Here is a 27,912-nt window from a genome sequence, read left to right on the forward strand (position 1 = left end):
CAGAACTTGATTAATTTACGCACACATTTATTAAAATAATAACAAGCATAAAAATTACTTAACTTGGTTCTGAATGCTATTTACAATTGACAATCTGAAGTTCCTTTGGTATTGGTACGTTAATCTTATTCTCACATATATCTCTGATACTTGACAAAAGTGTCTATACATTTATCTTCATGGCTATGTACAGGAATATGGTAATCTTATTAGGCGCAGGCTGAAACCTGACTATAGACTGGTACAGACAAATGTAGAACTCGTACAGACTGGTACAGACTAATGCAGACTGGTACAGACTGGTGCAGACAAATGCAGACTGACTAATAGGAGGTCTGTACACTTGTTATAATACTTCGCACGTTCATGTATCACTGGGCGAGTGTGATCCGCGAGGAGAAAAGGTTCTACGTTAGCAGCAATCTCATTGGCTGCGTTACATATTAATACTCGGATTGGTGGAAGCAGAATTTGGTCCGTCTCTCGTAGTGTGGAGACGGACGAGCGCTGCGCCTGCGCTGTTGTGCTAAGCGGGGCGCGCGCTCTAGTGGGAAAGTTGTGTACGCGTTGATTATGTACACAACAGGGAATATGTGTGCATCCACACAGAAGAAGGAGGTCATGGCCGGTATTGCCAGAATTATATGTCCGAAAGAACCTTTGATTCAAAATTGAGACCTTTTCCCGATTCTTAGAATTTCTGCTCAGCTTTCCTACAGGCGATCTGCTGCAGCCAATCTATAGGTAGGTGCAGGTAAAAGGACGAAAGGAACCGCGCCGCCGCAGGGCGATGGACAGGAAATGAGGGAGAGTGAGGGGACAGTTGGAGATGGAGAGAGAGAGAGGGGCGGGGGGAGTGAGGAGAAGATGGACGGAGAGAGAGAGAGAGAGAGAGAGAGAGAGAGAGGTGATGAACAGAGAGGGGAAAGGAGGAAAGGAGATGGACAAAGAAAGGGGCAGGGGGAGATGGAGAGAGAGGGAGCAGAAAGAGAGTAGGTCGTATATCCAATTCCACTTTCTTTCTTTTCCATTTAACCAGACTGAGCCACAGCAGTATAGGATAAACCTGATTCCACCGACAAAATTTCGAAATTTATTCACAAACATTTTCTGAAAATATTGTTTTAAGAGACACTTGGTCTTCGGTGGATCGTTAGAGAGTAATAATGTAATTATGATTTATTCGGTTTGTTACCTCAGATGTTTCCGTGTAAATATCTTCAAATACCTTGGAAAAACCTGGCATATGCAGTCCCCAGATCCAAAAGTGGTGGGACGTGGAACAGCTCAACACAGCGCCGCTTTCCAATGACGTTCAGTGAATCCATGCACCAGAAGCGTATCGCCCAACTCGTTAGGAATCTTATCCATAATGCTGTGCGTTACTGTCATTGAATAACTAAACCCGACACAGAACTCTGGTCATTTATTTGTTCAAATGTCCTTTTTTTTTATTTTCCAGAATGGCCAGACTGCTGGACATAACAAGTGCCGTGGCAAAGTCCACTAATGACGAGTGAGTATTCTGTTTATTCTTTAAATCAATGCTCGTCGATCTGCGGTCCTAGTCAAGTATTCGTGCCGCCCGCGGTTCTCAGCCGTATCTTATAACAACATCCATCTCGCAAATAACAGCCACATTCGTAAACATCAACTAACGTTGAGAACTTGTTAAGAGTTTATTTTTGTTGTTCAGTAACGAACAAAAATGCTTATAGAGGCAGTAGATAAGCTTAATTTTAATTGACATTGGTGAATTCGGTGGTGAGCTAAGTAAAATCCGCTTACCTCAGGGGCAGAGTGGTGTGCAGCGCGGTTACTGGAGGGTTAAGAGCAGTGAGAAGAGGAATATTTTATTGTTTGCCTTCTAGTGCTGGCAACTCGACGAGCGTGCGCAACTAGCACGGATCAGCTGCTATGGCAGAAATGTCAGACGGAAGTAGCATGGATCCGCAAATGCGCATTATAGAGATGGACATCTTCAAATGTCGTACATGTTTGTAGCAAGCAATAAGAAATTAAACTAAGGCTGTTGTAATACAACGCAGTGAGTGTAATGACAAAGACATTTGAATCATTTGGTCAACATTTGTGACTGTGTCATCCATTGCAATTACTATTACTGATTCATATAATACACTTATTTATGTAGGTTACCAATGAATACTAAGATCTGTATAGTAAGGTGTTGTTAATTGACCAGGACGGGAAAAGTGGAAATTTTTTTTTTTTTCTTCTGGATAGAGCTGCTGCCTACCGAGAAGTACTCACACTAATTCTAATACACATCACCACTGTTGTCAGTGAGACTTAGAGGGGAAGCTTGTTCCGTTATTTTTTAGCAAAACCTTTATCTTTTTGAGTCGTCAGATTTAAAATGTCGTTCTCACAATGCCTCTTACCACATTCGTACATTGAGTAATAAATCTAATATTTAAACAACATCTTTTGGCCTACAACTGTAATTCCTCGTTATTTACTTCAGTCTGATAGTTTTTTTCGTGTATCACTAGCGCCGACACGGCGTCCGATCGGGAAAAGTGGCCACGCTACTCGTCGGCTAAAGTACCCAACAAGAGTTGGTTGCTTCCAAAACACACGCGTAATACAAAAAGTCAAACTGATTTCTAACCGTTTTATCTACAAAGATACTCGCCATTCTATCCCTTTCTGACAATTTTCTATTAATCAACTTATGTTATTTAAAACCGTCTCTGTTATATTTGGTTCAGATTGAAAACCACCTGCTGCAGCCGTTTGGCGTGAAGACGCCTGGAGAATGCGCCTGGAAATCAGAAAAAATAAGCTCTCTGTCAGAACAAGCCTCGGAAGGCCCAACGGCACCGACTCGTCGCCGTGTCATCCTCTCAGCCCAGGGGCGTCACTGGATGCGGATATGGGGGGGGGGGGGGGGGGAGGGAGGGGTCATGTGGTCAGCACACCGCTCTCCCGGCCGTTGTCAATTTTCGTGACCGGAGCCGCTCCTTCTCAGTCAAGTAGCTTCTCAGTTTGTCTCACAAGGGCTGAGTGCACCCCGCTTGCCAATAGCGCTCTGCAGACCGGACGGTCACCCATCCAAGTGCTTGCCCATCCCGACAGCGCTTAACTACGGTGGTCTGCCGGGAACCGGTGTTACCACGGCGGCAAGGCCGTTGGCCATATCAGGAAAAATACGTTGCTGTTAAATGGCACTGTCCACAAGTACCCGCTTAGGGACTGAATATTGGTAATTACACTAATGCTCATAAATTAAGGATAATTGCACAATGTGGCGCCACACAACGTGGCACTACAAAACTTGCGCTAATAGCATAGACACATCGGGAACAGACACGACACAGATCTGTAAGTCCACGGTATTGGTGATAAGTTGAGAAAAACGTCCCGAAACACATGTGCTACAAAATGCCGCTGTTTCCTGCGCATATACCCCGACATCAGTGTGGGGTATGATCACCATGCACACGTACACAGGCCGCACAACGTGTTGGCATACTCTGGATCAGGTGGTCGAGCAGCTGCTGGGGTATAGCATCCCATTCTTGCACCAGTGTCTGTCGGAGCTCCTGAAGTGTCCTAGGGGTTTGAAGACATGCAGCGATACGTCGACTGAGAGCATCCCAGACGTGCTCGATGGGGTTTAGGTCTGTAGAACAGGCAGGCCACTCCATCCGCCTGATATCTTCTGTTTCAAGGTACTCCTCCACGATGGTCGCTCGGTGGGGCCGTGTGTTATCATCCAACAGGAGGAAGGTGGGACCCACTGCACCCCTGAAAAGTCGAACATACTGGTGCAAAATGGCGTCCCGATACCCCTGACCTGTTACAGTTCCTCGGTCAAAGACATGCAGGGGTGTACGTGCACCAATCATAACCTCACCCCACATCATCAAACCACGACCTACATACAGGTCCCTTTCAAGGACATTAACGAGTTGGTATCTGGTTCCTGGTTCACGTCAGATGAAAACTGTTCAGACTATACCTGGACTCGTCCGTGAACATAATCTGGGACCACTGTTCCAATGACCATGTACTGTGTTCTTGACACCAGGCTTTACGGGATCTCCTATAACCAGCAGTCAGTGGAAAGCCCCTAGCAGGTCTCAGGGCGAATAAACCGTGTCTGTTCAGTCGTCTGTAGACCGAGTGTCTGGAGACAACTATTCCAGTGGCTGCGGTAAGGTCCCGAGCAAAGCTACCTGCAGTACTCTGTGGCCATCTGCGGGCACTTATGGTGAGATATCGGTCTTCTTGTGGTGTTTTACACTGTCGACGTCCCGTACTGTAGCGCCTGGACACGTTTCCTGTCTTCTGGAATCGTTGCCATAATCTTGAGATCACACTTTGTAGCACACGGAGGACCAGTGCTACGGTCTGCTGTGTTTGACCAGCCTCCAGTCGCCCTAGTATTCCACCCCTCATAAAGTCATCAGAATGTGTTCTTTGAGCCTTTTTCAACACCCAGTCACCATTATCTCGTCTGAAAACGTCTGCACACTTACTCGCTGCACCGTACTCTGACATGCAACAACACACCTCTGAAAAGCTAATCATTTGCATATCACAGGATCTTCTTCCTGTCTTAAATTTCGCGTCTGTAGCACGTCATCTTCGTGGTGTAGCAATTTTAATGGCCAGTAGTATATTAAGCTCTTCGGTCCCCTGGAGATGTCGAAATTTTAAGCTTCTAAGTCACTGCAGTCAAAAGATACGGCCGTTTATGTCACACATTTTGATATTCGCAGACTCACTCTTCAAAACCAATAGGGTACTTCGCGTTGACCTAGAATAATGAAACTTGCCAAGAAGCGAGGTTTCACATTATAAGTAAAGTAAAAATCTCTGAAACATCAATTGTAATTATAACACGCAAAAAATTTCTGTCGTCATTTGAAAATACACCGCCCTCACCATCCGTTAAAAGCATAATAGACGAACATTAGGTCATACAAACGTAAAATGTATGTTGTAGCTATGTTTCAGTAACTAAATAAAACTGTTTCATCAAATCGTCTCTCTCTCTACGTATACAAACTGAAATTGCCTGCTCGCTTTGTTTTCTATGTTCGGCCTAGTCTGAGGATCTGCTGTAGAGATTTTGATACGGTCTTGTAATTCTTGGGACCAATATCTTGCCTGTATCGATATCCTAAAGGGGCAAAAATGTTCATATTTTCGATTTCAAAGATGGGTGAACTATATACACACATAATTAAGTTTGTACGCATCCCTGAGTGCGTGAGTGCTATTCGCACTTGGTCAATAAAACACAGACGCGCCATTTTATAGTGTGTCTGAGAAGTTTGTATACCCCTCTTTACTTTTTTTTCGATTGGGGAGATATATAGCTTTTTACTTGCATTTCTGCTTTGGCAATCCCCTGCCTACTAAATCAGACCTGCTTCAGTGGCAGAAACGTGCTTTTGTTACAGTTAGTGACAAAGACTGGCAGTGGACGTAAGGAACCGTGGAGCTGCAATCACTTAATCAATTTCCAAATTCCGTGTCACGTTAAAGGGCGTTAGGTTCTTATGAAGTTCCAGTGTATTACAGCTCACACAGGAGGAATGTGCTTTTACGGTCCTCATTACGTGCAAGAATTGTAAGGAAACTCGATTCGTATCATGATACGGGTCACAGTGTCACCACGATACCACTGCTGTTCCTGTCTTTTTTGAAGGGCACGTGAACGTAAAATATTACTTCACTATGGAATCTGCAGCATATACACTGAAGCGCCAAGGAAACTGGTATAGGCATGCGTATTCAGATACAGAGATCCGTAAACAGGCAGAATACGCCACTGCAGTCGGCAACCCTATATAAGACAACAAGCGCCTGGCACAGTTGTCAGATCGGTTACTGCTGCTACAATGGCAGGTTATCAAGATTTAAGTGAAATTACAGTTAAATCACTACTCTTACCTGCATACAGGCGTTGATATACGTCAAACGGGACAGGTGAAAATGTGTACCCGACCGGGACTCCAACCCGGGATCTCCTGCTTAGATGGGAGATGCTCTATCCATCTGAGCCATCGAGGACACAGAGGATAGCGCGACTGCAGGGACTTATCTCTGGCACGCCTCCCGTGAGACCCACATTCTCAACTTATTGTCCTGCACTATATTCATGCCGGCCGGAGTGGCCGAGCGGTTCTAGGCGATTCAGTCTGGAACCGCGCGACTGCTACGGTCGCAGGTTCGAATCCTGCCTCGGGCGTAGATGTGTGTGATGTCCTTAGGTTAGTTAGGTTTGCCGGCCGGAGCGGCCGAACGGTTCTAGGCGCTACAGTCTGGACGTCGCAGGTTCGAATCCTGCCTCGGGCAGGGATGTGTGTGATGTCCTTAGGTTAGTTAGGTTTAAGTAGTCCTAAGTTCTAGGGGACTGATGACCTCAGAAGTAAAGTCCCATAGTGCTCAGAGCCATTTGAACCATTTGAACTATATCCATAGTGCCCCTGCCCATTACACTCATTACTCGCGGCTTTTTGCCGATTCCCGTAAGAACAGATACCATCTTCATATATACACTGCTGGTCACCGTAAATGCAACACCCTGAAGGAAGCATCCGAATCAAGTGAAATTTACACCATGGGTTTGCAGCGATGAGACATGCAACTGATTAGAATTTCAGCGCAGTCGCACATCACGCGCGCCTGTGGCGCCACCTCATAGCGCCATTTAAGGCTTGGCGATTTCGACGAGTGTACGTTCGGCACGTGTGTTTACCTTGTGGTTGTTTCACAAGACGATCAGTTATGCCTCGTAGACAACAGCGAACAACTTTTGATCAAGTATCCGTGTTCGACAGAGGAAGGATAGTGGCTTACCGAGATTGTGGATTATCATACACAGAAATCGCTAGTCGTGTTGGACGAAACCAAACAACTGTAATGCGGATATGTGACCGTTGGATGCAAGAGGGTACGACGGACCGACGTGGTCGATCGCATTCACCTCGGTGCACCATTGCACGTGCTGATAGGCAAATTGTGCGCATGGCAGTGACGGATCGCTCAGTGAGATCCCGAACCATAGCACAGCACATTGCGTCTGTAACGCATCATCCGGTGTCTGCGCGTACCATTCGACGCCGTTTACAGCAGAGTGGTCTGTTCGCAAGACGTCCATTGCTTCGTCTACCATTGACGCAGAACCACAGACGTCTCCGTCGCCAATGGTGTGATGACAGACGGATGTGGACGGCAGAATGGAATGACGTTGTCTTTACTGACGAGGCACGCTTCTGTCTGCAGCACCACGATGGTCGGATTCGAGTGTGGAGACACCGTGGAGAGAGGATGCTGGACAGCTGCATTATGCACCGCCACACTGGTCTTGCACCGGGTATTATGGTATGGGGCGGTATTGGATATTACTCTCGCACGCCTCTAGTACGCATTGCCAGTACTTTAAATAGCCGGCGCTACATATCCGAGGTGCTGGGGCCAGTTGTCCTTCCTTACCTTCAGGGCTCGGCCACAGCCATATTTCAACAGGATAATGCGCGACCACACGTGGCACGCATTGTCCAAAGGTTCTTCGTCAATAACCAGATTGAATTGCTTCCCTGGCCGGCTCGCTCTCCGGATCTTTCGCCGATAGAAAACATGTGGTCCATGGTTGTTCAACGAGTGACCCAGATTACATCCCCAGCTGCCACACCAGATGATCTTTGGCAACGTGTGGAAGCTGCTTGGGCTGATGTACCCCAGGAACACATCCAACGTCTCTTTGACTCAATGCCGAGACGTGTGGCAGCGGTGATCTCCAACAATGGCGGCTACTCTGGCTACTGATTCTGGCAGGAACCACATGTCACAGACGTCTGTAAACGTAATCATTTGATACTTGGTCAACATGTTATCTACAAAATAAATCTAGTTGTGCTACCTCTTGTCTTTCTTGGTGTTGCATTTACGGTGGCCAGCAGTGTATAAGGCTCACCGGCCAGCCGCGCGGGATTAGCCGAGCGGTCTCAGGGGCTGTGCGGCTAGTTCCGGCGGAGGTTCGAGTACTTCCTCGGGCATGGGTATGTGTGTTTGTCCTTAGGATAATTTAGGTTAAGTAGTGTGTAAGCTTAGGGACTGATGACCTTAGCAGTTAAGTCCCATAAGATTTCACACACATTTGAGCATCTGAACACAGCTCACCGGCCACTTGTCAATGTTCTTCTGTGCGGATACACAAACAGTGCACGAACTCTTACGGGAATCGGCAAAAAGCCGTGAGTAATGAGGATAATGGGCAGGAGCACTATGAATATAGTGCGGCACAATAAGCTGAGAATGTGGGTCTCACGGGAGGCGTGCCAGAGAAAAGTCCCTGCAGTCGCGCTGTCCTCTGTGTCCTCAGTGGCTCAGGTGGATAGAACGTCTGCCATGTAAGCAGGAGATCCCAGGTTCTAGTTCCGGTCGGGGCATACATTTTCACTTGGCCTAGTTGACGTATATCAACGCCTGTATGCAGCTAAGCGTAGTGATTTAATTGTAATTTCATTCTAAAACAATGGGCTGCAAGGTCACCGATGGTATTTGTTCTTTCGGACATATCCGAAAGAACACATACCATCTTCATATATATATATATATATATATATATATATATATATATATATATATATATATATATATATGGTGTTATAGTCGACGCACGAGAGAAGGAACACAGCATCTCCGAGGTAGCGACGAAGTGGGGATTTTCCCGTACGACTATTTCACGATTGTACCGTGAATATCAGGAATCCGGTGAAACATCGAATCCCGGACGTCGATGCGTCCGGAAAAAGATCCTGCAAGAACGGGACCAACGACGACTGAAAACGTGGCGGAAGTGCAACCCTTCCGCAAATTGCAGCAGATTTCAGTGCTGGACCATCAGCAAGTCTCAGCGTGCGAACCCCTTCAACGAAACATCATCGATATGGGCTTTCGGAGCCGAAGGCCCACTCGTGTACCCTTGATGACTGCACGACACAAATTTTACGCCTCGCCTGCACCCGTCAACACCGACATTGGACTGTTCATAACTGGAAAAATGTTGCCTTGTCGGACGAGTCTAGTTGTATCGCGTGGATGGCTGTGTACGGTTACGGAGACAACCTCATGAATCCATGGACCCTGCATGTCACCTGAGGACTGTTCAAGCTGGTGGAGGCTCTGTAGGGCGTGTGCAGTTGGAGTGATATGCAACCCCTTATACGTCTAGATATGATTCTGATAGGTGAGATATCCTGTCTGTTCACCTGCATCCATCCATGTCCATTGTGCATTCCGACGAACTTGGACAATTCCAGCAGCACAATGCGACATCCCGCACGTCCAGACTTGCTACAGTGTGGCTCCATAAACATTCTTTTGAGTTTAAACACTTACACTGCCCACCAAACTCCCCAGACATGAACATTATTGAGCATATCTGGGAAGCCTTACAACGTGCTGTTCAGAAGAGATCTCGGCCCCTCGTGACCTTACGGATTTATGGACACCCCTCGGATTCATGATGTCAGTTGCCTCGAGCATTACTTCAGACATTAGTCAAGTCGATGCCACGTCGTGTTGCGGCACTTCTGCGTGCTCTCGGGAGCCCTACACGATTTTAGGGAAGTGTACCAGTTTCGTTGGCTCTTTAGTGTATTATGCCACTGTAGGACAATATGAAGTGAATTAGTAGACAGTATATTGCCTGATATTTCATTTTTGTATATAAACTTAACTTCAGCTTTATTGTCTTCAGCAGTACATCAGCAAACAGTCGCATTTATTTACATTGTACGTAATATTCAGGGTGTTACAAAAAGGTACGGCCAAACTTTCAGGAAACATTCCTCATACACAAAGAAAGAAAATATGTTATGTGGACATGTGTCCGGAAACGCTTATTTTCCATGGTAGAACTCATTTTAGTTTCGTCAGTATGTACTGTACTTCCTCGATTCACCGCCAGTTGGCCCAATTGAAGGAAGGTAATGTTGACTTCGGTGCTTGTGTTGACATGCGACTCATTGCTCTACAGTACTAGCTTCAAGCACATCAGTACGTAGCATCAACAGGTTGGTGTTCATCACGAACGTGGTTTTGCAGTCAGTGCAGTGTTTACAAATGCGGAGTTGGCAGGTGCCCATTTGATGTATGGATTAGCACGGGGCAATAGCCGTGGCGCGGTACGTTTGTATCGAGACAGATTTCCAGAACGAAGGTGTCCCGACAGGAAGACGTTCGAAGCAATTGATCGGCGTCTTAGGGAGCACGGAACATTCCAGCCTATGACTCGCGAGTGGGGAAGACCTAGAACGACGAGGACACCTGCAATGGACGAGGCAATTCTTCGTGCAGTTGATAACCCTAATGTAGCGTCAGAGAAGTTGCTGCTGTACACGGTAACGTTGACCACGTCACTATATGGAGAGTGCTACGGGAGAACCAGTTGTTTCCGTACCATGTACAGCGTGTGCAGGCACTATCAGCAGCTGATTGGCCTCCACGGGTACACTTCTGCGAATGGTTCATCCAACAATGTGTCAATCCTCATTTCAGTGCAAATGTTCTCTTTACGGATGAGGCTTCATTCCAACGTGGTCAAATTGTAAATTGTCACAATCAACATGTGTGGGCTGACGAGAATCAACACGCAATTGTGCAATCACGTCATCAACACAGATTTTCTGTGAACGTTTGGGCAGGCATTGTTGGTGATGTCTTGATTGCACCCCATGTTCTTCCACCTACGCTCAATGGAGCACGTTATCATGATTTCATACGGGATACTCTACCTGTGCTGCTAGAACATGTGCCTTTACGAGTGCGACACAACATGTGGTTCATGCACGATGGAGCTCCTGCACATTTCAGTCGAAGTGTTCGTACGCTTCTCAACAACAGATTCGGTGACCGATGGAATGGTAGAGGCGGACCAATTCCATGGCCTCCACGCTCTCCTGACCTCAACCCTCTCAACCCTCTTCATTTATGGGGACATTGAAAGCTCTTGTCTACGCAACCCCGGTACCAAATGTAGAGACTCTTCGTGCTCGTATTGTGGACGGCTGTGATACAATACGCCATTCTCCAGGGCTGCATCAGCGCATCAGGGATTCCATGCGACGGAGGGTGGATGCATGTATCCTCGCTAACGGAGGACATTTTGAACATTTCCTGTAACAAAGTGTTTGAAGTCACGCTGGTACGTTCAGTTGCTGTGTGTTTCCATTCCATGATTAATGTGATTTGAAGAGAAGTAATAAAATGAGCTCTAACATGGAAAGTAAGCGTTTCCGGACACATGTCCACATAACATATTTTCTTTCTTTGTGTGTGAGGTATGTTTCCTGAAAGTTTGGCCGTACCTTTTTGTAACACCCTGTATAACCAACAACAACTATAAACGTGCTTTTGAAATCGACAGAAAACCAACCACTAAAGATGGAATAACTGACCATACATCTTCACATCCAAAATCTCATACATATGCATCCTTTCAATCCATGATTAACAGAATCCAAAGTATGCCACTGCAACAGGAAAAATAAATAAGTACGCTACAGCACATCACATATGAGAACAGCTATGACTATAATATGGTTCTACAGCTTCACAACAAAAAACACAATCTGGAAAAGACGCCATAATCATAAAATAATACTAACGAGAGACAGACAAAAAACCATCTACATACCAACAAACTGTATGGGGAAAACTATCCGATAAAATAAACGCCCCACTAAGAAATACAATCGTGAAATTAACCTTCAAAACAACAAATGATATTAATACAAAACTACGTTCAGGAAAAACCACACTTCCAAAAACGCTTGAACACTGGAATTTACAAAATTTACTTCAGTAACTGTTCAAAATTTTATGCAGTATAGACTGGGAGAAATTTCATCGTCAGACTCACAGAACACACGTGAGAAACAAATAACAACCTATCCACCTCAGGCCGGCCGGAGTGGCCGAGCGGTTCTAGGTGTTACAGTCTGGAACCGCGAGACCGCTACGGACGCAGTTCGAATACTGCCTCGGGCATGGATGTGTGTGATGTACTTAGGTTAGTTAGGTTTAAGTAGTTCTAAGTTCTAGGGGGCTGATGACCTCAGGAGATAAGTCCCATAGTGCTCAGAGTCATTTGAACCATTTATCCACCTCATTCACAAACTTCAAAATTGAAAAACACGAAGTTCACAAATTTGAAAACGCACTACCGAAAGGTTCAATCATGAGTATTTTGGAGGAATTTGCCCGTTAACTGAGTGGTCAGCGTGGCGGAATGCCTCGCGAAGGGGCCTGGGTTCGATTCCCGGCTGGGACAGGTGATTTTCTCCGCTCAGGGACTAGGTGTTGTGTTGTCATCATCATCATTTCATCACCATCTCCGACGCGCAAGTCGCCCAATGTGGCGTCGAATGCAATAATTACGTGCCCGCGGCTGCCGAACTTCCCCGAATGGAAGGCTCGGAGCCCACAATGCCGTACGCTCTTTTCCATTTTGAGGACTTTGATATATACACACACACTAATCATTATCCCCACTGTATAATAAATGAACAAACCTATTTCACGCACACACAGCTTTTAAAAAGTTTTTTTTCATATTTATATAGGAATAACAGATAAATAAAATACCGGAGATTACAAACTCATGAGTAACAATTCCATTGATATACGACCTGCAACAACATAAACATTTCTGAGTAAACTACGAGCTGTCAAACTTGAATTTCCACGAATGCCAAAATAATTAAAAAAACTTGTTTCGATGTATGTAATAAAATGGAACACCTAAGCCGTCCTTTTGCTGATATTTATTTTATGGCAACCAATTTCGGTGCTTCACTACACCATCTTCAGGCCTTAACTAACGCCGAGGAGGTTAACGCCACTCGTATACACAATTCCATCAGTGGCCAGCATCTGTGAACTGGTTTCCGTAGACTGTAACAACGATGTTGTGTCTCCAACCATCAATTACCAACTAGCTGTTAGTCGATGGTTGGAGACACAACGTAGTGATTACAGTCTACCAGGTTGTTGGTAAGTTGATGGTTGGAGACACAACATCTTTGTTACAATCCGCAGAAACCAGTTTATAGATGTGGCCAGTGATGGAACCGTGTGTATGAGTAGAGCAAACAGCAAAAGGAGGCTTATTACATAAGTGAACGGCTGAAGTCCCTAAAACTTCCAGTCGGAAGGATGGACATACAGAAACTATTTTAATATAGGTGAAACGACAGATCATCGAACGATTTTAAAAAGTTTCTCAAAAAATGTTACATCGACCAACTACGGACAGCAGCGAAAGTTTACTCAAAGTTGACGTATGTCCCTTTAGAGTGACAGGACGTGAGCGAACATCCAATGTAAAAATCCTTTATTAATTATACATTATGTAAAATATAAATAAAAGCGATTTTTTTTCAGATCTACTGATGAAGGCAGTAAAGCCGAAATGAGCTCATATACAAAAATAAAATATCAAGCAGTATACTGTCTACTAATTCTCTGCATTATTATATAGACATGTTGCTAACATGTGTTAATACAACATCTCGAAAACAAAGGAATCGTGGATCATATGGCATTAGAGGAGGCTGGAACTCCAGCACACTTTCCTAATCAGATGCAAGAGTTCCTTGATGGACAATTTCGAAGCTCCTGGACTGGTCGTGTCTCGGCTACTTCTCTGCCCCATTGATATGGCCACTATGTAGCCTGCTCCTCACCACACCAGGCAACTCAGTATGGGCAGTAATTCGGTCCCACGTGTATCTAAGTCGATACAAGGCTGATGAAAAATCCTGCAAAAGTGTTGGGGATGCCTTTCGAAGCGTAACTCCTCAGAAGCTGGATGTCATGGACGACGTCGAGAGGCATAGACTTTTGTGTAAGTCGAGATGGCCGGTTACAGATCCGTTTGATACATAGTTTTCTACACGGAAATTCTCCATAACGCAATAGACAGCTTTGAGTTGGGGCTATCGGGACTTCTGACTCACTGTACGAGGGGCGTTTGAAAAGTCCGTGCAAAAATAAAAACTACTTACGTGTTTGGGGTAAACCTTTTTTATTTTTCGACATAGTCTCCTTTCAGACTTATACAATTCGTCCAACGCTGTTCTAATTTGTTGATCCCTCCCGAATAATAGGAATTGTCCAAGTCTGAAAAATAGCTATTAGTTGCTGCTATCACCTCCTCGTTTGAATAAAACCTTTTTCCCGCCAGCCATTTCTTCAAATTGGGGAACAAATAGTAGTCCGAGGGAGTCAGGTCTGGAGAATAGGGGCGATTTGAAACGAGTTGGAATCCTATTGTCAATACTTGTGAGATTACAACTGCTGAGGTGCGTGCTGGTGCACTGTCGTGATGGAAAAGGCCTTTTTTGCGGTCCAATCGCTGGAGTGTTTCTTGCGGCTCGGATTTCAAACGGTCCATGAACGATGATTAATATGCATCTGTAATAGTTTTACCCTTTTACAGATAGTCGATGAGGATTATCCTTTGCGAATCCCAAAAGGCAGTTGCCATAACCTTTCTGGCCGAAGGAATGATCTTCGCCTTTTTTGACGCAGATTCTCGCTTGGTAACCCATTGTTTAGATTGTTGTTTGGTCTCAGGAGTATAGTAATGTACCCCTGTTTCATCCACAGTGACGAAACGACGCTTGAAGTCCTGCGGATTCTTCCTGAACAGCTGCAACCCCTCCTTGCAACACTTCACACGATTCTGTTTTTGGTCAAGCGTGGTCAATCGCGGAACCCGTCTTGCGGATAACTTTCTCATGTCCAAATGTTTATGCAAAATATTATGTACCCGTTCATTCGAGATGCCTGCAGCACTAGCAATCTCACGCACCTTAACTCTTCTGTCATCCATCACCGTATCATGGATTTTATCAATGATTTCTGTAGTAGTAACCTCTACAGGGCGTCCAGAACATTCAGCACCACTTGTGCCCATATGGCCACTTCGAAAATTTTGAAACCACTTATAAACAGTTCTAATCGAAAGTGCAGTCACCGTAATGTTTATCAAGCTTCTCTTTAGTCTCCTGAGGCGTTTTGCCTTCCATAAATTAATGTTCAATCACCACACGAAATTCCTTTTCGTCCATTTTTTGACAATCACTCGACTTCCTTGATTCACACGATTGCCAAACACAAAGAAATAGACCAATATGGCTGAAAATTGGTGTGCGTTATTTCTAAAGATGCTACTAACTGAATATGACCGTGATCCGCACCAGTCGTGCCATCTCTCGGACTTTGCACGGTCTTTTCAAACGCCCCTCGCAGTCACCACCGCCAAGATGTAAACTCACGAGTCAAAACAAGCGAAGAAAAGATGCCAAACTGTACGCTGAAGATAGTCGTTTTCCGTTAGACGCCTGGGATTCTCTCTGTCAATAATTCGTGAGCAAATGAAACTGTATGCTTCCAGAGAGCTTTTCAAGTCTCAACCATCTATGACGTGTACAGTATTTAAAGCGACAAACTCTGGGAGGTTGTAGGGGACATCAAAACAAATATTTTTCCCTAATATCATTTTTTCCTATGAGGAGTGTTTAAACCGGTAGAGGAAGATTTCCCTGGCGGCAAATTAATTAAACCAACAAACACGTTTCCATTTTTTATGACCAAGAGACAACACATTAACACAACCCAATTTCAATTACAGTAGATTTTTAAAAATGCCTCCATTGACATGTAAACAAAGGTTACACCGTCGGATTATGTTCTGTCTATGGGCAAAAACCCCAGGAGAATCTTGAATTGCTCCTGCTGCTGCTAGTATCCGACCAACCAGATCCTCTTCTGATGCAACAGGAGTTGTGTAAACAAGGTTATGCATCTCTCCCCACACAACAAAATTCAGAGGGGACGTATCTGGGGATCGAGCAGGCTATGGTACAGGACCACCTCTGCCAGTCCACGTTTCTGGGAACCGTCGGTCCAAGAATCGACGCACACGACGACTGAAATGTGCCGGCGCCCGGTCATGTTGGAACCACATGCGTTGTGGGAGTGGGACGTCTTCCAGCAATTCTGGCAATGCTCTGGCGAGAAAATTGTAATAGTGCCCGCGATTTAATGGCCTAGGTAGCAGATACAGCCCCCAACAACACCGACCCACACATTAACGAAGAACCGCACTTGATGAGCGCCAGTAACTGTGGCATGTGGGTTATCCTCACTCTGCCGGCCGAAGTGACCGTGCGGTTAAAGGCGCTGTAGTCTGGAACCGCAAGACCGCTACGGTCGCAGGTTCGAATCCTGCCTCGGGCATGGATGTTTGTGATGTCCTTAGGTTAGTTAGGTTTAACTAGTTCTAAGTTCTAGGGGACTAATGACCTCAGCAGTTGAGTCCCATAGTGCTCAGCACCATTTGACCAATTTTCCTCACTCTAAACATGCGAATTGTGCATGTTGATGACTCCATCACGCCCTAACGTTGCTTTAAAAAACACAGAGGATGGAAATGTAGGATGCATTTCACACTGTTCCAGGTACCACTGCGAAATCTGTGCTCTGGGTGGATAATCAACTGGTTCCAGGTTGTGGACACGCTGTAAGTGAAATGGACGTAACAATTGCTCTCGAAGGACTATTCTTACATTCGTCTGATTAGTCCCCATGTTACGTGCAATTGCACGAGTGCTGATTGAAGGATCCCGCTCCACATGCTGCATGACAGCTTCCTCAAATTGCAGTGTTCTTACCGTGTGACGGCATCCCTGTCCAGGTAATCTGCTAAATGACCCGGTCTCACGCAGACGTTGGTACACAGTAAAGGTCGTATGATGGGGATACGGCGATTAGGATATTGTTGTTGATAAATCTGCTGTGCAGCTCGTCCACTGTGGTGCACTACGTAGTACGTACCAACCATATCAGTGTACTCACTCCAGGTGTGTGGCTCCATCAGTAAACAGAGACAATGCACTAGTACACTGGTGGACAGCAGTTGCCTACAACTGAAGAGCGTAATACGCCCTCTAACAACTGAAGATCGCAATACGGCCTCTAACAACTGAAGAGCGTAATACGGCTTCCACCTGTTTAAATAATCCGCATAGGGAGAAATGACATTAGGGAAAAATATTTGTTTTTATGTTCCCTACAGCCTCCCAGAGTTTGTCGGTATAAATACTTTTCACCCTGTATATGCATACTGATGCGAAAAATGAAAATTGGTACTAAGGCTGGCATTGAAACCCATGTCTCTTGCTCACTGGGCAGATGCGCTAACCACTACTCAATTCTTGCACAGCTGAATGATTGACCCTAGCACTCCTGCCTCCTCAGTCTCAATCCCCACTCACGCCTCAGCCGACTGACCACTCTCCCTAAACTCCAACAGCATTGCGGGGGCTCCTCAGCTCACGTCAGCATCGAACTAAATGGGGAATCCTACCTGAAACTCAGACATAGGTGCTATAATCAAGTCGTTAGCGTATCTGCTTAGTGGGCAGGAGGTCCGCGTTCGAATCGCAGCCTTGGTACAAATTTGCATTCATCGGTTCAGTCTGCATATACAGAGTGTTAAGAAAAAGCGTCGAATATTTTGAGAGGTGGTAGTACCCACCAAAACAAGAAAAGAAATTCAATAAACATGGGCTCTAAATTGCATACCTGAAGATACTACGAAACACCTCTCTTCTACTGCAAGCTCTTAAAAAGCACTCCGTCTTCAGGCCACAAGTGGCCCATCGGGACAATCCGACCGCCGTGTTATCCTCAGTTGAGGATGCGGCTAGGAGGGCCGTGTGGTCAGCACACCACTCTCCCGGTCGTTACGCAGGTTTTCTTTGAGCGGAGCCGCTACTATTCGGTCGAGTAGCTCCTCAATTGGCATCACGAGGCTGAGTGCACCCCTAAAAATAGCAACAGCGCATAGCGGCCTGGATGGTCACCCATCCAAGTGCCGGCCACACACGACAGCGCTTAACTTCGGTGATCTCGCGGGAACCGGTGTATCCACTGCGGCAAGGCCGTTGCCCGCTGCAAGCTCTTAGCTTTTCATATTTTGGGAGGAGCTAGTACTGACAAAACAAGAAAAAATGTCAAGTAAACATAGGCTCTACAACGCATACCTTAACAGATATGAGCAGTTGTTCAGTAGAAAAGATATATTTCACAGTAGCGAAGATGAATGAGTGGTCATAGCTCTTAAGGTATGCATTTTAGCTGTAGAACCATACGTTGGCCATGAGGTGCAAGCCTAAAGAGGACAATTCTCTGATGATTAACCGTCAAAAATAGCATTTTAGAGCATTTTTTCGAATTAAAAGCCTGTAATGCAGCATTTAAGGTTTACTACCTACTTGTGCAAAATTTTATTGCTGAAATAAAAAAAATTACATCAAATAAAATCGTTAAGGTGTTCAGCATGATTTATCGACATCGTAACGAACATCCACGCAGTGTAAAAAACAGAAGTTGAGTTTCATGTTCATGGAAAAAAAAACACTGTTCCAATTTAACAACAATAACTTGTAAACTAGAAGCAAAGATGTTTCTTAGAAAAATACGAGACAGCAAAAGGGATGTGTCCAGCAAACAATTTTTACCGAGCTGAATTCAAATACAATAATTTCGCAAATAATCAGCTTTAAACTGAAAGTTTTAAATTTATCGACCAACTGGTTTGTGCCTACAGTTTATAGCAATGAAGCTGCTTATAATACGAGGGACGTTCCAAAATAAGTTTCGTCATTGTTTTTGAAAGGTACGATGGGACACGAGGTGTCTCAAACAAATGCCATATCAATCCATACACACTGCTGACACACTGACAGAAGGCGAATCAGTGCTGAGGAACGACGCATGTGCAGAGCGTCAAAGGCGACAGAGATTATTCGAGTACATCTCATGCTGGTCACCGTGGCAGACCGATATGTATCGACAACGTGGTCGCCAATGAAGGTGCACGCTGATATCCAGTATGAATGGGCATGCGGGACTAGTGTGTTGTTATCCATGAATGCCTACACATAGTGTATAGTGAAGAAGTCATGTCTTGTAAAATAGTTGGTCGCTGGTGTTGTTTGTCCCATTAGATTTTCATCTGTTCATTTCACTGAAAGCTGCACTCTCAGGACGCCATTTGAAAACCAATGCTGAGGTGGAGGATTGGGACAATTCCTTGGATCACAGGGCACTGAGTTATACCAGGATCGTTTCTTCCACTGATTGCCACTACGACAAAATGCCTCAAAGTCGGTGGCTAACAAGTCGAAAAATAGTGAAGCTATGCTCTATTTGTTTTTTGAGAACTTTTGGAATGTCCCTCCTACCATCATCACTTTGGTGTCTTAAAGTACCACTTTCAATATTAAAACAAATGTAAATGTCGTGTGACTAGGGCCTTCCATCAGGTAGACCGTTCACGAGGTGCAAGTCTTTAGATTTGACGCCACTTCGGAGACTTGCGCGTCAATGGGGAGGAAATGATGATGATTAAGACAACACAACACGCAGTCCCTGAGCGGAGAAAACCTCCGACCCAGCCGGGAGTCGAACCCTGGCCCTTAGTTTTGACATTCTGTTGTGCTGACCACTCAGCCACTGGGGGCGGACACTTTGAATATTTATTGTTGGTGATGCCAAAACATTGACACCTGGCACCTAACATGAAGGTTCAAAACTGTTTTTCTGAGCAACTTCAGTATTAAAATTAATTTTTCTAAGTATGACTTTAAAGCTACCTTGATGTTAGGAAAACAATGATAGACGACGTATAGGTCCTGATTGAGATGAAAATACGTATAGAGGAAATTTCCTTTCGGTGGTATCGAACTCACATGCAACAGCCAAAATTCCGTTAACCATTCCTTCAAAACCATGCAGTTTTGTCAACTAAAGTGCCACATGTTTATCTCGGTGCAACTGGGACAGTGAACAAAGCTGGAGAGGTTAATGTTGACTTAACTCATGGCAGTTATCCACCAGTTAATTCAGCTGAATAAGCCAATAGAAAATACACTGCACAACACCATTAAAAGACCAGCTTTGCTAAACCCGGTACTTGTCTCCTATTGCGACCTAGGAGTTTCAAGTTTCGCTCAAAGGTATCTGCGACTGCCCTCTGTAATTGTGCAAAAGTGTGACACCCTGCGTCGTAATCCTCAGGCTCGGCTAAGCTGCTGTTCTAGCCCCTTTTAGCAGGCATACGTAGTTGGAGAGGTGTCAGGCGGTTGTCTGTCTGTAGGCGCCTAGGACTCCACCACGGATTCTCTCAGTACAGGTACATTTTTAAAGCACTCATAAAAGATGGGCAGATAGCGCCTATAGTGCTGCCAAACTGGGTGGTCTGAGAGGGACCCTTTGTCATTCTCCTCATGCATGTGTCAGTGTCGCACTTCCCCCATTATCATACCAGAGGAGGACACAAAAAAGGACATCTGCAAAAGCATAAGTACCCTTTGCTAGTTCAGATCACGTTAAAATTTCGGCGAAGGGATTTGAACAGTCCCTAGTGATTCCACGCTGTACACCAGAATGAAAATTGTGGTCACACCACACTCCAAAGGGGAATGGTCTCGTTCAATGCAGTTGCAGGACTACATATCCTGAGTGAAGGCTTGAACCCTCTGAGAGATGTCAGCAGTGTCAAAGATTGTGAAGGCATAGTCCTGTTTCTCATCGCACAGCAAAATGGTGTTTCCGACCGCGAAATGTGTGGTAATCAACACCCCAAGCAATGGTGTGATTTCACCGAAGCATGTTAAGCTACCCCCTGAAGCCTTTTCGGTGTGTCTGAGATGTTTGCATTGGCCACCCATAAGAAAAGCATGGGATTTCCACTTGGGCCTTGCGGTTCTGACTCCCATGGCATAGCATTAAAGAAAGGGGTGACATATGGATAAGTGGGGGTGCAACGACCTCCCCATTGTGTGAAATATCCACGGTGTCGTTGGGCAGAACTGTGGTGAAATGTGATCCCAGTGTGATATCATTAACATCTGAGCTCTGGCCTTTTTTTCACATGTGTCGTCACCTTGCTCTTTGAAGCATCGCCGAGCCCGAGGGTGACGTTGCAGGGAGCCGAGCTTTGCACCTTTACAGAAGAATGTAGTAGGTACCTTTGAGGCAATTTCGAATTTATGCGTCCTTTAATTTGTTATGCAGTGCAGTTACACCTCCGCTTTGTTTTTTGACTATAACAAGGTGCACACACAGGGCTCCTCTAGTCTTAAATTATTGCTGGCCTACATAGCAACCCTGTTTTAAGACGCCACTGGTTCACCTCCAGTGAAGAAAGACGTGAAGAAGCGATTGGTGTTTGTGTTGCTTGCTGCTCAACTGAAAACATCTTTCTACAGATACTGGTAAACTTGGGCAACGTCACAACGAGTGCACCTCAAGGCGTGGTGCCAGTGTTGAGAAATGCTGCCATTGAAGAGTTTATACTGTTGTAATAAATTAGAAAGTTATGAGAGTACTTTAGCTTTACTTTCGTATTAAATATATACATTCATGTTCAGTAAAAGGGCTTGTACTCTCACCCTTCAGCACCCTAAAATCATCATCCTCATCATCATTATGATGTTGCTTGTTGTAGGTCTGTCGCCTTGGAATACAACAGGAGAGCACACGCTTCTGGAGAAGGGGACAGGTACGAGGAGCGCATGCTAGCCTTGGTCTTCCTCCGCTGCTTGAAGCGCAGGCTGCTCTTCCAGTTGTCCGCCAACAATGGCGATGCAGGCAGGTTCGACGACTTGGTGCTGGTGTGGCGACCCAAGGAAGACACAAAGGCGGACATCCTGCTCGTGCAAATCAAGCACAAAACCTCCCTCAATAACATGCGCATTAGCAGTAAACAGTGGTTGTCTGAGGACCCTAAACGCAACTTTGGGATCAGGGAGTACTGTGCCTCCTATGTAAAAGTTAGAGAGTCACTTAAGATGGACAGGGTCACATTTGTGTTGCTGACAAATGCCTTTCTGGGCGAAAGTGAAGATAACATACTTGTGAGCCAGGATGCGGACAGTGTCCCAGGGCTAGAGCTGCTACACGCTGGTGGTGACCTCTACAAGCTCAACTGGGACAACCCACAGGTGCAGAAGGCAGTGCGTCGAGACCCCAGCTTCGTGAATCATTTCTACTTGTTGTGCAAGCAGAGAGATTGGGAGGAGATTGCGGACAACATTTATGGGGAGCTGGAAGAGCTGCTCGGTATGGGTGGCCTCCTATGCGAATCCATCTCTGAGAGTTTGTGCAAGAATCTCCGGCAGTGGATGAACAAGGAGAATGTGTGTTTGACAAGTGGCTGGAGCAAGTGGCAGAAAACTGTAGACGAATACATAAGGAAGGAGGTGACTGCGTGCAGGTCGGTGACCACCAGACTCAAATACTGCAGCGTGGACGAGGTTCGCGGCTACATAGAGTCCTCTAACTCTGCGTGGGTGAGGCCTCCAGAAACGGGAACTGCAGCTCTCTCTGCTACAAAGGTCCACCAAGCACTGGCTCTCGAATCACACATCATGGTGGCTGTGGAGCAGTTCAGAGAGCTGGAACATCAGATTCTCCGCTGTTGGGGACCATTTTGCCGCTGGTTGGTAAGTTTTATAGTGTTAGTATTTTGAAACAGAATTTCGTGATGCGCTTACTTCGAACCATGGTCCAGGTCCAAACAAGTGGACATGTATGGCTGATGGTTGTTAGCGAACATGCACAGAGGTTACGCTGTGTTCCCTAATGAACTGTGTACAGTGTTTGGAAGCTAGTCAAAAACGTTCTCGTAGGTGGTAAATTGTTGATGTGTGAATACCTACACCATTTGCGGACAATAGAAGTATTGTTCTGTCTAGTGGCAATTCTTCCTCAATAGCAGGTAAGTGGTACTCAAGTGCAATATTTACTGATGTCTGTTGTGTTATCAAAAAACTATCAGTCAACAATTGCCATCACGAGAACAGTTTAAATCAGAATCAGATGGTAACCAAGAAATTATATATGTGTATATAAAGGTATATGTGGATATGATATTATTTATTTGCTTTAGTAATTGAAGGATCCTGAGCAGGAATGCCACGTGAAAGATGGTGTACATATTTTACTATTGTTTGTAAAGGAAATTAATAACATGAGCACAGATTCTGAACGAATGAGTTTAATTTTCGTCTAGATGGTGTTGAAAAAGTGCGCTCCTGGATACGTCGCATTTTCTGATTAGCTTGCTCGTCTTATTGACTCACCGAGGGCACAACGGATATGACCCAATGAATGAATCAAAACAGGATTTGATAAAACAGTTAATACGAGTTTAAATGACCGTGTCAGGGAAAGTAACGCATTGTAAGTCACATTAGATTTTATCATACTGACAATATCTCGTTTTATTTACTACTTTCTTTAAATATGCTTTGGCACTGTAGACACATTTCTTTCTAAGGGTCAAATACAGATTGTTGGAGTGGCTAATATTACTCATAGTAACAAAATCATTTGTGTAACCAATAAGATACTTTTTATCATAAATGGTGACAGAGTATTTATCAAAAGGCAGAAGTTTGCCACCAATAGTTCTCTGGAGGGTATTCAGTACACAATATTCATTGTGCGAACAGAAGCAGTGAATCATGGTTAGTTATTGAATAATGAGTCGCCTAACACATTATCGTGATGGACTCATTTGGATGAACGGATCATTAGTAGTGGATACAACCTGGAGCTAGAAATATCAAGTTTCACAAATCGAGAGTGAAATTACATAATTCACAAATTCACTTATACCATTAAAATGGCCAGACATCGTTTATATTACTCTCCGCTGTCAGTAAGCCAATCAGAGAATGAAAACAGTGGATGATGGGAGCAGCCACATCAAAGGCAAATGATCGCCAACAGTTTGAAAAAAGTCAACAGAATGATTACCAACAAAAATTCAGATGAAATGTAGGTATCTGCTTCGCACAGGTTTTTACATGCTACACATACAAGATACTACAGTTTAGTAGCTGTGAGATCTTGAGCACATGGGATTCTAATGGACAAAGAGCATCCTAGTAGGCACAAAGAAAAAACTGAACCCCACACAAAATTTCCACTCACTATGTAAGTTAATGCTAACCAGAATTTAACAAACGTCAAGCCCAAGATTTAAGAAAATGGATTATATGATCACAGAGCGATGGCTCAACTTCAAACAAAGCGCTGGCTATGAGACTAACCTCTCTCGCAAAATGCCATTAACAAACAAGATATTGGACCTTTTACTAACATAAACGAACCTGAAGGAGACTGATAGATTTCTGTAACCGGACTAACACGTTATAATGTCTGTTTCCTCTATCAAACCGGACAATATTACGATCCATCGTGCATCATGATCCACATGTAACTAACTAAGTAATTAAAGCAAGTTGCATGGTGGCTTCATTATAAAATGAAAATATAATAATTTTAGTAGCTGTGTGTCCGGTTATGAAGTCTCGTAACCGGTTCGCCCTGACTAGTAGTAGTACGCAATCTGACTGCATAAAATAACAATAAAGAATGAAAGGAAATTTCCGTTAACACAATTGATTAATTAAGTCCCCTGCAACTATAAAAGCTAAGAAACAACAAAGCACAAGTGTAACTGTTCTGTGTGTGGTAGTGTGGTTCAACGTACTTGTATCTGACACAGTTCTTCCTCAATACAAGAACTTTTAAACACCATTTACAATGAACTAATTGAAAAACCACAAATACTATAATTGCACATAGAAACCAGAATTACAAGTCTAATACATGAACACGAGCCAAATGCTTTGTTGACTGCACCTGTGGCCAAGATGCATTATTATTAAGGAGATTTGAAATAAAAAAATTTTTTGTTACCTCCATATACATAGACGAAAAATACACTATGATCATTGCAACATCCTCCATATATACATTACACCAACCGAACAGCATCTATTTTCTCGCCCAACAGAACAATAACTGCACACGACATGCTCTGAACTAGTACTGCTCTCGACATCCTCTCAACAAGCACTGCCCACGGCAACCTCTGAACAAACACTGCCCACGGCAACCTCTGAACTACTACTGCGCCAGTGGAGGCGGCGGAATAATACTCTTTGGCGCAATCTCTGTCGCTGTGACTCAGTGTAGCCACCTTTAAAAGTATTTGGCTAAAATTCGCATCAAAGATGAAAGAAAAAAGATTAATGACCCACTACAATTCCCTTGGCAACGGCCTTGCCGCAGTGGATACACCGGTTCCCGTGAGATCACCGAAGTTAAGCAATGTCGGGCGTGGCCGGCACTTTGATGGGGGACCATCCAGGCCACCATGCGCTGTTGCCATTTTTCGGGGTGCACTCAGCCTCGTGATACCAACGTAGGAGCTACTCGACCGAATAGTAGCGGCTCCGGTGAAAGAAAACCATCATAACGACCGAGAGAGCGGTGTGCTGACCACACGCCCCTCCTATCCGCATCCTCGCCTGAGGATGACACGGCGGTCGGATGGTCCGGATGGGCCACTTGAGGCCTGAAGACGGAGTGCTTTTTTTTACAATTCCCTTAAACGAACTCAATATCTTAATCCTGACGTCTAGCGCACAGCAAGAACCGGCTGCAACTACCTCTGGAAAGCCAGCAACAGATACCGGTTTCACTGCGAGTCCTGGCCATCCTCTGGGCGACCAAAGGTGGGGTAGTTTCCCTTAAGCACCGGAAGGATAGTGCCAACATTCTCTGGGGATTTATTTTCCCTGCTTTCATCTTGTTGCTGGTCACGAAGCTCCCTGGACTCTGCTCCTTGACACCACCCAGTTCGACTGGCAGTGCAAAGTTACTACTGTACTGTCTCTGACATGTGGTGCCAACTTCAAAACCTTGTCACTCTCACATTCATTTATACACCAACACATACAAAGAGAATGAGGTAAAGAACAAACTTTGAGTAACCGAAATAACCAAACTAAAATCGTCACCCCATCTGCAGGGGCTCTGCGTAGCTGCAGCAGCATGAAACAAGACTTACAGGCAGCTCATTACAAACTGCACGCATGAGAGGTCGCAAAGTGCCCTTAACTCCCATGAAAGGGTAATAACAGTCATCTTTCAACGTGCCGTGTGTGGTCAGACGTAGTCCTAAAGAAAAATGATATAAGGATACTGTAGCATGAGAGGAGGGACATGAGAACACAGGATGTCCCTGAGGTAAAGGTAGGGTTTCCAGATCTGAAAATACACTGACCAAAAGAAATCGCAACACCAAGGAGTTGAGCAATACAAACGAAAGTTGGTAGGCATGTTTCTACATCTGAAAGACAATCTCTGTTCAGATTTCGCGCCAGTCGCATAATAGTGGCGCAAGTAGCGCCACAATGAGGATGCAAATCATGTTAGCTTTAAATACCGGGTGATCAAAAAGTCAGTATAAATTTGAAAACTGAATAAATCACGGAATAATTTAGATAGAGAGGTACAAATTGACACACTTGCTTGGAATGACATGGGGTTTCATTAGAACAAAAAAAAAATTCAAAAAGTGTCCGACAGATGGCGCTTCATCTGATCAGAACAGCAATAATTTGCATAACAAAGTAAGACAAAGCAAAGATGATGTTCTTTACAGGAAATGCTCAATATGTCTACCATCATTCCTCAACAATAGCTGTCTGTAGTCGAGGAATAATGTTGTGAACAGCACTGTAAAGCATGTCCGGAGTTATGGTGAGGTATTGGCGTCTGATGTTGTTTTTCAGCATCCCTAGAGATGTAGGTCGAAGACGATACACTTGCGACTTCAGGTAACCCCAAAGCCAATAATCGCACGGACTGAGGTCTGGGGACCTGGGAGGCCAAGCATGACGAAAGTGGCGGCTGAGCACACGATCATCACCAAACGACGCGCGCAAGAGATCTTTCACGCGTCTAGAAATATGGGGTGGAGCGCCATTCTGCATAAATATCGTACGTTCCAGCAGGTGTTTATCAGCCAGGCTGGCGATGATGCCATTCTGTAACATATCGGCGTACCTCTCACCCGTCATGGTAGCAGTTACAAAACCAGAGTCACGCATTTCCTCGAAAAAAAAAGGACCGATAACGGTAGATGTGGTAAATCCAACCCATACCGTGACTTCCTCGTCGTGCAATGGAGTTTCCACGACAGTTCTAGGATTTTCGGTAGCCCAAATTCCGCAGTTGTGGGCGTTGACAGACCCTCGGAGCGTGAAATGAGCTTCGTCGGTCTGACAGCACGTTACTCAACCAATCGTCATCTTCCGCCATCTTTTGAAACGCCCACACCGCAAATGCCCTGTGATTCACTAAATCGCCAGGTAACAGTTCATGATGCCGATGGATTTTGTACGGATAGCATCGGAGAGTACACCTCAGTGCCAACCAAACAGTAGTGTATGGAATGCCGGTACGACGTGCGACTGCACGAGTGCTGACTTCCCTGTGCATAGACGAACCCGCTAGTCTCCATTCCTTCCTGAACTGTCTCAGCAGTATTACACCTTGTGCTCGGTCCACCACTACGGGGTCTATCGTCTAAACAACCCGTGGCCTCGAACTTCGAAATCGTTCTCGCCACAGCTGCATTTGTCAACAGACCTTTATCCGTTCGAATCCCTTTCCCATGGCGATAGGATCGTAACGCAGAACTAGTTCATTCCCCATTCTGATAATACAGATTCACTAAAAGCGCCTTTTCAGGTAATGTCAACATGCTGAGACTGCTGGCGCATCTCTCTCATTAGAGCTCCTGTTATACACGATTGTCATGCGCAGTCACTAACGTTTTGCTGTCCAGCGCCATCTGTCGGACATTTTGTGAACTTTGTTTTTTTTTTTTGTTCTCATAAAACGCCATGTCATTGCAAGCATGTGTGTCAATTTTTACCTCTCTATCTACATTATTCCGTGGTTTATTAAGTTTTCAAATTTATACTG

At 44.9% G+C, this 27,912-nt stretch overlaps 1 protein-coding gene and 1 pseudogene across 1 annotated transcript in view; both read left to right on the forward strand.

Moving 5' to 3' along the window:
- The first annotated feature begins 1,463 nt into the window (after positions 1-1,463).
- LOC126209920 (uncharacterized) overlaps positions 1,464-27,912 on the forward strand; it is an 84,961-nt gene continuing 58,512 nt past the window's right edge. Inside the window, exons 1-2 of the mRNA XM_049939039.1 lie at positions 1,464-1,516; positions 21,569-22,565. Of these exons, the coding sequence (XP_049794996.1) occupies positions 1,464-1,516; positions 21,569-22,565 (1,050 nt within the window). The remainder of the gene's footprint in view (positions 1,517-21,568; positions 22,566-27,912) is intronic.
- Positions 25,188-25,305, forward strand: LOC126210957 (5S ribosomal RNA; annotated as a pseudogene).

Source organism: Schistocerca nitens, chromosome 10 (assembly GCF_023898315.1).
Source record: "Schistocerca nitens isolate TAMUIC-IGC-003100 chromosome 10, iqSchNite1.1, whole genome shotgun sequence".
Taxonomy (NCBI): domain Eukaryota; kingdom Metazoa; phylum Arthropoda; class Insecta; order Orthoptera; family Acrididae; genus Schistocerca; species Schistocerca nitens.